General features: G+C 34.3%; 1 long non-coding RNA gene and 2 gene segments (V, D, J or C); all 3 read left to right on the forward strand.

The window, feature by feature from the left end:
* The first annotated feature begins 370 nt into the window (after positions 1–370).
* LOC131523663 (T cell receptor alpha variable 5-like) lies at positions 371–1,244 on the forward strand. The segment is given in 2 exon segments: positions 371–451; positions 562–1,244. Coding segments are annotated over 2 exon segments (354 nt in total).
* Positions 1,245–2,880: 1,636 nt separating this feature from the next.
* LOC131523666 (T-cell receptor beta chain V region C5-like) lies at positions 2,881–4,391 on the forward strand. The segment is given in 2 exon segments: positions 2,881–2,936; positions 3,831–4,391. Coding segments are annotated over 2 exon segments (309 nt in total).
* A 4,122-nt stretch (positions 4,392–8,513) lies between these two features.
* On the forward strand, positions 8,514–10,395 carry LOC131523672 (uncharacterized). The gene is made up of 3 exons (XR_009266831.1): positions 8,514–8,626; positions 8,745–9,449; positions 9,572–10,395. It is a non-coding gene; the product is annotated as an uncharacterized LOC131523672 (long non-coding RNA).
* Positions 10,396–10,497: the final 102 nt, after the last annotated feature.

The following is a 10,497-nucleotide window of genomic DNA, read 5'->3' on the forward strand; positions in this document are numbered from 1 at the left end:
AGGGATGAAAATAAAAATTCTGTCATCATTTACTCACCCTAATGTAGTTCCAAGCCTGTATGACTTTCTTTCCTCTGAGGAGTACAAAAGAAGTGATTGCTCATAAATGGTTTCATTTGACAGCAGATATAAATTCTGGTTGAACAGTTATCATTTTTATTTGCTGCATATTACTGTGCTCCATTTGTGCACAGTACAACATATCCACATCTTGACCTTAGTACTCTATAAATCATTGGGCACATATTGCTTTTCTTTCTTCTTCTTCTTCTTAGTCTTGTCTCTGCCTGGGTAGGACTTAAACAACAACCATCCAATCAGAGATAAGAACAAGTTCAAGTGTTCGTAAACACGTCTCTCTTGCACGAGTCTATCAGAATCAGACATTTATTTCAAGCAAGTATGAAGCAGATTACCTTCATTTTCCTCTATGTGCTGTTCTGGTTCACATGTAAGTTTTGTAATCTTCTTAATGAAGAATGTTTATACTGTTTATACAAGTGCGGTAAATCATTTATGAATTTTCCATTTGATGACATCAACATGTGTTTTTCCCTCTAGACGTTTCTCTTGGTTCATCCATTGATCAACCTCCTGACATGATAAAGCGTTTGGGAGACACTGTGAACATCAGCTGCACTCACACTTACAGCAGCTATTATTATCTTTACTGGTACCAACAAACAGCACAAGGAGAATCCTTCAAACTTCTTGGGCACCTTTACATGACAACATTCAATCCTGAGAAAGACTATGGTCGCTTTCATATTTATGGGAAATCACAAACCCATGGAACACTTCAGATCTCCAGTGTTACTTCAGAAGACAGTGCAGTGTATTTCTGTGCTGTGAGTGACACAGTTTGACAAAAATCTGCTGTGCACAACAAAAACACCTGTCCTGCTCATAAAGGATCGTAGTAGTTCATAGTAAAAGGATCATAGTAGAAGATATTTATCAGTATTGGTTTAAAGTAGCTAATCATCATATTTATGTATTTATTTATCTATTTTATATTATTGAACTTTAGTAATATAGGAACAATACAATCCAGAAATCCAGAAAGCTGAAAAGCCATTGTGTACCTCCAAGTATTTAAACAATTTCGCACATAATCATGTTTACACTTTAGTAAACTTTGTATAAATTGAAACAGACTTGATCGTATATTAAATTTAATACAAGTAACCATGGTAATTGGAAGTTATGTCATCCTTGCTTTACTTTGAAATAAGTAATTTTTGATATTATTCTTTTCTTAGCTGTGTTTTTAAGGTCTGTCAGAACTACATTATAATTAAAAGAGTTAATTATAACTAAATTATGACATGATAATTAAATTATAATTAAAATGGGTTAATTTCATTTTAGTAAAAATGCACAGATATTTCATAGTCTTCAGCTAGACTGACGGAAAATGTAGATTAAATTCAATATCTGGAATTTTCAAAACTGCAAACTGACTGTAATATTTTCTGGACACTTAACTGTATGTTAATTGCAATTAATCAAAACATTTGTTTAAATTTATAGCATTCAAATTAAACACAATTAGTTGAACTTAGGAATGTTTTTTTGAACCACTTAAGTAAAACTTGAGTACGCACTCACACACACACACACACACACACACACACTACTGTTTTTAAAATTAATTTAAAATACACTGCCAAATACTGTCAAGCATTTATAGTAAACTAAAATATGCTTTAAAATAATTTGTACTGAAAAATGTATGTACACATTTGTGACCCTGGACGACAAAACCAGTCTTGTGTGTCAATTTTTCAAAATTGAGATTTATACATCATCTGAAAGCTGAATAAATAAGCTTTCCATTGATGTATGGTTTGTTAGGTTTGTGACAATATTTGGCCGAAATACAACTATTTGAAAATCTGGAATCTGAGGGTGCAAAAAAATCTAAATATTGAGAAAAACGCCTTTAAAGTTGTCCAAATGAAGTTCTTAGCAATGCATATTACTAATCAAAAATGAGGTTTTGATACATTTACGGTAAGAAATTTACAAAATATCTTCTTGGAACATGATCTTTACTTAATATACTAAGGATTTTTGGCATAAAATAAAAAAATTATAATTTTGACCCATACAATGCATTTTTGGCTATTGCGACTTAAGACTGGTTTTGTGGTCCAGGGTCACATTTGTAATGATAAGGTTTCAGTTTAGTACATTTAAAATACATATTGAATAATACAGTACAAGTGTACTTACACGTGTTAAGACATATAGTCATGAAATTGTACTTTCCTAAACTACACTTAAGTGCACATTATTTCATTAATATCAAATCATCTAAAAGTACAGTGTATTAAAAATAAACTTTTAGTTTTCACAAGGGTAATCATCAGTCATGCATGTTAACTTTTAACCAACATAGATAAAATAGAAAATTCTAATTTAGACAGCACATGAAATGTTGTTTTTGTAAGCATTAGCATATTGTCTAACTCCACAATCTGTGGTATGCATTTCTGTGGTATTGTACAGTATATGTGTTTGTCCGAACCTCCAGTGCTTTGGAGTGCAGCTGACGATAGGGGGAGGTGTAATTCTAGTGAATAAACGTACAGTAGAAGTGCTGATAATGTGTTCTCGTTGCTAAGTTGCTGAGTCTTACTCTCTGTGTAACTTCATGAGAAGAGGATGTGTCGGGTTGCTCATGGACTAGCCATTTTTACCATCTTATTTGCACGTATGAAGATCTTGATTTATTTTACACCATTTCATTCTCTTTTGAAAAGCTGAGTGAATACTTAAAAATGAATACTTAATTTCACTCTTCATTTTCTTCATATAGGTTTGTCAGATTGTGTTCATTTTGATCAGCCTTCTTCTATATTCAACAAGCAAAAAACGGAGGCAGAGATCTCCTGCAGACATGACGACAGCAACTTAGATGTCATGTTATGGTATCAACAACTCCGTGACAGCAAATCACTGGCCCTCATTGGTTATAGATATGGTGAAGCTGACCCAACCTATGAAACTGAATTCCAAAAGAGATTCAAGATGACCAGACAAAACGCCTTGTCTGGAGCTTTGATAATCTCTGACCTGCGTTTGTCAGATTCTGCAGTCTATTTCTGCGCTGCTAAAAGGCACAGTGTTGTACTCTCAATTATTTGCCTGACTAAAAACCTAAGCGTTAAAACAGGAAATACAGCAGGATCTGTGGTATTTGATGTAAAATTACACTTTACTTCCTAATCTGATAAAGAGTTTATAGCAGAGTTGAACTTCTAAACTAAAAGAGGATGATTACTGGCATCCTCCATTTTAATGTCAAGAAAAGTTCAAAAGATATTATTATTATTATTAGCAAATTAAGTAATAAATGTACTGTAATACTATGATATATTATGATAAATTGAAAATATATGGCATATATACAATTATATGAATTTATATCTAATAAAATGAATTTAATTTATGCTGAATTTCATCTTATTGAAATGAAAATGATTTCTTGTTTAAGTAATTTGTAACTTTAAATATTTATTTTATTTTAATTTAAAATATTTGTATTTTATTGTTAGACCCAATTATATTCCAGTTATCGTAAGCATGACGTAACAAAGGGGTGTGACTTTAAAATCTCTAGTTTGTCAAGTAGCCTATATTGAAGAGAACTGGAGTACACTTCACAGAGGAAATTTTAAATGGCAATGTTTCTCCTTCTATGCATATCTCTGCTTTTTCTCAAAGGTATTAATTTGTAATATAACAACAATATTTCAATGGTTTTCCTCTGATGTAGATTTTCATGGGATGACAAATCTGAACTATCTTTGTATTTCCAGCAGATTTCAGTGACGGTGTTCTGATCACTCAGTGGCCGAAGTACATATCCAGTCTTCTAGGCTCCTCAGTTGAAATGCACTGTTACCAGAACGATACAGACTATGACTACAAATACTGGTACAGACAAATTAAAGGTGAAGGACCAGTGCTTATTGCAAGCATCATCGGGACTGCTGAATCGTTTGAGAAGGGATTTGATACTGGCTTCAAAGTGTCAAGTATAGAGACAAAGAAATGGACCCTGAAAGTGGATGTTATCGAGGGGATTGATGCAGTGTATCTGTGTGCTGCTAGTTAACACAGTGAATGAATGATGGTAAACTATAAGACAAAAATTTTGACACCCTGCTATCACACCTGCCTAAACCACAAATAAATGAACCTTTACAGACAAGTCAGCAGAACAAAAGCACTCGCACAGATCATACAGACAATGACGTTACACTCCTCCCTCCCCAAAACAACTTCACAATAAGACCTTTGTGCTAGTCAGTAGGGGAGATGCGCATTATTTTAATATAGAGGATTCTTCTTACATCTTCAGTCACATTATTTTTTGAGAGTTTTTCTAACCCTACTTTAGAAGAATGTTTAGACCTGCATATGGACTGTGCATATTTTTCTTCTTATATATAGGTAAGATGTTTTGTGATGCCAATATGATTAATAATGAATCTTTTTTTTTAATACTTTTTTTTTTTTGTATCATTTTTGGCATTATTCTTTGCTGGATTCAAATATCTGTTAAAACCTGCCTTTTTTCACAGGGAAGGTGACATGTGTGACCATCCAACAGAACCCCAAACACACATTAGCCAAAAATAATAATATGGCGGAGATAAAGTGTAGTCATGATGACAGTAACATGCAAAACATGTTATGGTATCAGCAGAAGGATACAGCCATGGCCTTGATCGTGTTCAGTTACGGTGCTACAAGTCCCCCCAGCTCTGAGGATGAATTTAAAGACCGGTTTAAACTGGAAAGAACAGAAACACTGAATGGAGTTCTGAAAATCTCTGATCTCAGTCTGTCAGACTCTGCTGTTTATTACTGTGCTGTCAGTATGCACAGTGCTGTAGTCTTTATTACCTGCCTGACTAAAAACCCAACCACCAGACATACAGGAAATACACACAAAAACCATTCCAACCTCTCTAAGATTCAACTTTATTAAAGTTTTATTAATCAAAATTCTTATTGATGGGTTTAATTTCTACATAAAAAAAATCCTCTCAGTGTTTAATAGAAGACACAATTGGAAAATCTAAGATTTACTCCGAAATGTTGTAAAATGCTTGCCTAGACCGCATTTTAAGGTATCATGTTTACTTGCCAAGTTTCAAGGTGAAATTGCATTATGTCAATACAATGCCAAAATGTGAGAAAATACTTAATACTTTGATAAAACATATCAGTAAAAACAGCTAAGCAATATATCAAAATCAGGAGTGGTCTTTCTTGTGGCCTTGTGCCACAGGTAATCACAGGCTTGTCACATTTTTTAGAAAAACACGATGATTGTGAATGTGATATTGCTTTTATATAACAATTATTATTGAGTATCTTACATTTATACAATGTTAATGGCTACTTTATTTGTTTATGCTCCGTCGAGTTGAGTTTGAGTTGAATTGGCTGAGTGAATGATTCAGTGATTCACTTTTGAAGACAGTAGCTGAACTCAGAATATCATAACACTAATGGAAAACTATATGGAGAACAGCACAACTGAATTTTTTATAATAACTTTACTCAATTTTCATTGTAATATTCACTACAAATCAGGGACTGTTTTCTCCAGTCCTTCAGAGAAATGAGCCGACTCCTTACAGAATGCAAAAGAGACTTTCCCAACATGCTCTTAAATTAATATATAATGCATATCGTGTTGATAAATTGATGTTTCGTGAAAACGACAAATTTTGACTTCAAAATGGCGAAAGACCAAAAGGCGGCCACAGGCTGTGATGATACATTCCTGCAGCATTTATGATTTTTTTTTTTTTCAATGTAAAAAAGGCGAGTTTCTGCTGCTATGAGAGTGGCTATAAATGTAACTTCTTTTTTCTCTTCTGATTGTGGTAATCCATATTGTATCCATATTGTAGGATTAGGGTAAGAGGATAGAAAATACAGTTTGTACAGAGTGTTATTTTCTATTCTTATAACAATATTAGATTTGCAATATGCCAATGTCAAACTCCACTAATATTCATTTTAAATCATGAAATTCAGAGCATTTGAGAACCGTCACTTAAAAGAAGGTGGCTGCAAATAGGCAAGAGGGTTAAGATCAGAACAAATGGGTCACCTTTTTTTTTTTCACCAATGACTAAGCAGCAAAGGGGTGTGTCCTAAATAAAGAACCATTATTATTTGTCTTTGTGTAAAAACTTAACATCAGATGATATTTCACAAAAGCAACTCTAAATGGACTCCTTTCTTTTACTCTTCACGTTGCTTTGTCTTAAAGGTATTAAAGTTTAACTTGGAAACAGAACTGACAGTGACGCTCATGGTTTTCACCATTTATAAAAACAACGTTACCTGTTTTTGTTAATATATCTTTGTATTTCCAGCAGATTTCAGTGATGGTGTTCTGATCACTCAATGGCCGAAGTACATATCCGGTCTTCCAGGCTCTTCAGCTGAAATGCACTGTTACCAGAACGATACAGACTATGACTACAAATACTGGTACAGACAAATAACAGGAGAACAACCAGTGTTTATTGGGAGCTACATTAACACTCCCTCTTATGAGAAGGGTTTTGAGACCGGCTTCACAATGTCAGGTACAGAGAAGAAGAAATGGACCCTGAAAGTGGATGTTAAGGAGGGGACTGATGCTGTGTATCTGTGTGCAGCTAGTTTGCACAGTGAATAAATGGCATTAAATTATACAACAAAAACTCTTTGGATGACAACCTGCAATCACACCTGTCTCAACCACAAATAAATGAACCCATATCTGTACAAACAAGTCAGTAGAACAAGAGAACATGTGCAAACAGATTTCATTAATGACGTTATACTCCTCCCTTCCACCAAAAACCCCTTTGCAACAAGGTCTTGTTGATATTGTACAGTCAGTAGGGGGAGATACGACTGTTCATTTAATCGTGTTTTTCTTCTCTTTTGTTTAGTACAGTATCATACACTCTCTCTTCTAACATTATTCTTGCTTTGTACCTGACCAGAGATTTTTTTTAGCCTGTTTAAGAAGTATGTTTGAAGCTGCATATGAACTGTGCATATATTTCTTACTGTATATAGGTAAGATGTTCTTCAGTTATTGAAAATCTTTATCATGTTTGTTATTGACTTTTGCCTTTCAAGTAGAATATCTCTCAAAGTCTTTTTTTTTTCTTCTTTCACAGGCACGGTGAGATGTGTGAATGTTCAACAAAACCTGACTCCCTTATTAGTCAACAAGAATGAAATGGCAGAGCTAACGTGTAGATATGATGACAGTGGCAAGCCAAATATGTTATGGTATCAGCAAAAGGATACAGCCATGACCTTAATCGTGTTAAGTTACGGTCCTAAAACTGATGACAAGTTTGAGGATGGATTTAAAGACCGGTTTAAACTGGAAAGAAATGAAACACTGCATGGAGCTCTGAAAATCTCTGATCTCAGTCTGTCAGACTCTGCTGTGTATTATTGTGCTGTCAGTATGCACAGTGCTGTAGTCTTTATTACCTGCCTGACTAAAAACCAAACCACCAGACATACAGGAAATATACACAAAAAAAAAGCTATCTAACCTTTATGATTCAGTTGTGACAGTTGTGTTGTTTAATGAAAAGTCTTGTTGCAGCATTTAGTTTCTACATTATTTTTATTTATTTATTTTTTTGTACGTTCTATCAGTGTTTAATAGAAAACACAATCAGATATAAGCTTTGCTCCAAAACTGAGTAAAAGACCTACCCAGACGCATTGCAACAATATCTGTGAAATATTGTTGCCAGTAAGTACTTATATTTGATGCAACATATCAATAAAATAATTAAGCAATATATCAGCCTAGCAAGAGCGTTCTTACAGGCTATAATATATCATCATATATAGGTAAACTAACATTTTAGAATGTTAATGACTACTTTTTTTTGTTTATGTTCCATCAACAAAAATTGTTCAAGTCATATTCACAGTGAAATATTCTGTTGTGCATCTCCAAGCAACAGTAGTGGTGTTCTGAATGAACAAATTGGTTGAGTGACTGATTCACTTATAAAGACAGCGGCAGTGGAAATGACGTATTTTGACTTCAAAAATAGTGATATTTACCAAAAGGCAATGACTTTGTACCTACTGCTAATTTGCACCCACAATAATTATGGAAAAATATATTTGTCGTGGTTTCCCATTTTCCTGTAAGTAAGTTTACCCTGTTATAATGTATACAACCACGTTCCAAACGTCATTGTGAAAAAGGGTCCATATTTAAGGGTGTGCTATTTTTATACTCATTACAGTATTTACTTAAAACATGCTAATGTTGAACTCCACTAGTGTCCGTTGTGAATCATGCATTGTTTTTGCTGTGAGCTAAGTTGCTGTCTTTATTTGAAATCAGTCTCTTAAAAGAAGGCAGTTGCTCATGTAGGCAAGAGCTTTTGGAACAGTGCCCTCTTTTTTCCACCAATGACTAAGCAACAAAGGGGTGTGGCTTCAGATGAAGTACTAGATTTTTTTTTGGAATTAACTGAACGTCAGAGACAATTTCACAAAAAGCAACTCTAAATGGACTCCTTTCTTCTCCTATTCACATTGCTTTGTCTAAAAGGTATTAACCTTTAACTTGAAATACGAACTGATAGTGATCTTTATGGTTTAGAATAAATATACTATAGATTTCTAATGAAAAACATATCCTGTTTATTACTATAACTTTGTATTTCCAGCTGTTTTTAGTGACGGTGTTCTGATCACTCAATGGCCGAAGTACATATCCAGTCTTCCAGACTCTTCAGTTGAAATGCACTGTTACCAGAACGATACAAACTATGACTACAAATACTGGTACAGACAAATAAAAGGAGAGCTAGTGCTTGTTGGGAGCTACATTGTTAACACTCCATCGAAAGAGAAGGATTTTGAAAACGGTTTTACAGTGTCAAGTACAGAGAAGAAGAAATGGACCCTGAAAGTGGATGTTAAGAAGGGGATTGATGCTGTGTATCTGTGTGCAGCTAGTTTACACAGTGAAGAAATGTTAATAAATTGTACAACAAAAACCCTTTTGATGGCAACCTGCGATCACACCTGCCTCAACCACAAATAAATGAACACATATCTTTACAGACAAGTCGGCAGAACCTTTCAACTCGCACAATTGCAATTGCATTAATCATGTTACACTCCTCCCTTCCGCCAAAAACACTTTCACAGAATGATCTCGTTGATGTGATACAGTCAGTAGGGGGAGATGTGACTGACTATTTTAATGTACATGTATTCTTCTCTCTCTGTCTATACTAAAGTCTTGTACTCTCTCTCACTTGTCAGATTATTTTTGCTGTGTGCATGACCAGAGTATTTTTAACCCTGTTTTAGAAGGATGTTTAGAGCTGCATATGGACTGTGCATTTATTTCTTATTATATAAAGGTAAGATGTCATATGACAGAAGTATTATAACCATGTATCGATTCTGTTATTGTTTTTTGCTTTTAAAGAGAATATATCTTAAAACCTATATTTTTAATTGATTTTATTGATTTATTTCACAGGGATGGTGCGATGTGTGACCGTTCAACAGAACCCGACATCCATATTAGCCAACAAGAATACAACTGTGGTGATAAAGTGTAGTCATGATGACAATAACATGGATTACATGCAATGGTATCAGCAGAAGGATACAGCCATGGTCTTGATTGTGTTTAGTTATGGTGCTACAAGTCCCCCCAGCCTTGAGGATAAATTTAAAGACCGGTTTAAACTGGAAAGAAACGAAACACTGAATGGAGCTCTGAAAATCTCTGATCTCAGTCTATCAGACTCTGCTGTTTATTACTGTGCTGTCAGTATGCACAGTGCTGTAGTCTTTATTACCTGCCTGACTAAAAACCAAACCACCAGATAAACAGGAAATGCAATACATACAAAAGAGGAACCTTTTTTTTTTTTTTTTTTTTGCAGGTTTTAATTTCTACAAAAAAACAAAGATTTTAATAGAAAACACAATCAGATATAAGCTTTCATCCAAAACTATAAGACCTACTTAGACAATCTTTTAAGGAATGTGTGCTGGCCAACTTTTACAGTAACATATCCTTCACAAATAACACACAATAGCACAAATAGCAATGTGCTAGCACAGATAGCACAAATGCGTTGCAACAATATCTGTGAAACATCCAAGATGGTGGATGCAGTCGAGAGAAATATTGCCAATAAATACTTACATTTCTTGCAACAAAACAGCTCCAGTCAAATCCACAGCAAAATTCAATTCAAGTTTATTTGTATAGCGCTTTTTACGATACAATCGTTGCAAAGCAGCTTTACAGGAAGTTAAGTTTCTACTATATATATGCATATGCATACACATACACACAGAACAAACCCAATATATTTAAGTTATGACAGACTTAACTTGGTAATGTGTTGTCTGAGGGTTGGCATCCTCCATGGTCCTCTGAGGTGTTGCCAT

Source organism: Onychostoma macrolepis, chromosome 17 (assembly GCF_012432095.1).
Source record: "Onychostoma macrolepis isolate SWU-2019 chromosome 17, ASM1243209v1, whole genome shotgun sequence".
In the NCBI taxonomy this organism is placed as follows: domain Eukaryota; kingdom Metazoa; phylum Chordata; class Actinopteri; order Cypriniformes; family Cyprinidae; genus Onychostoma; species Onychostoma macrolepis.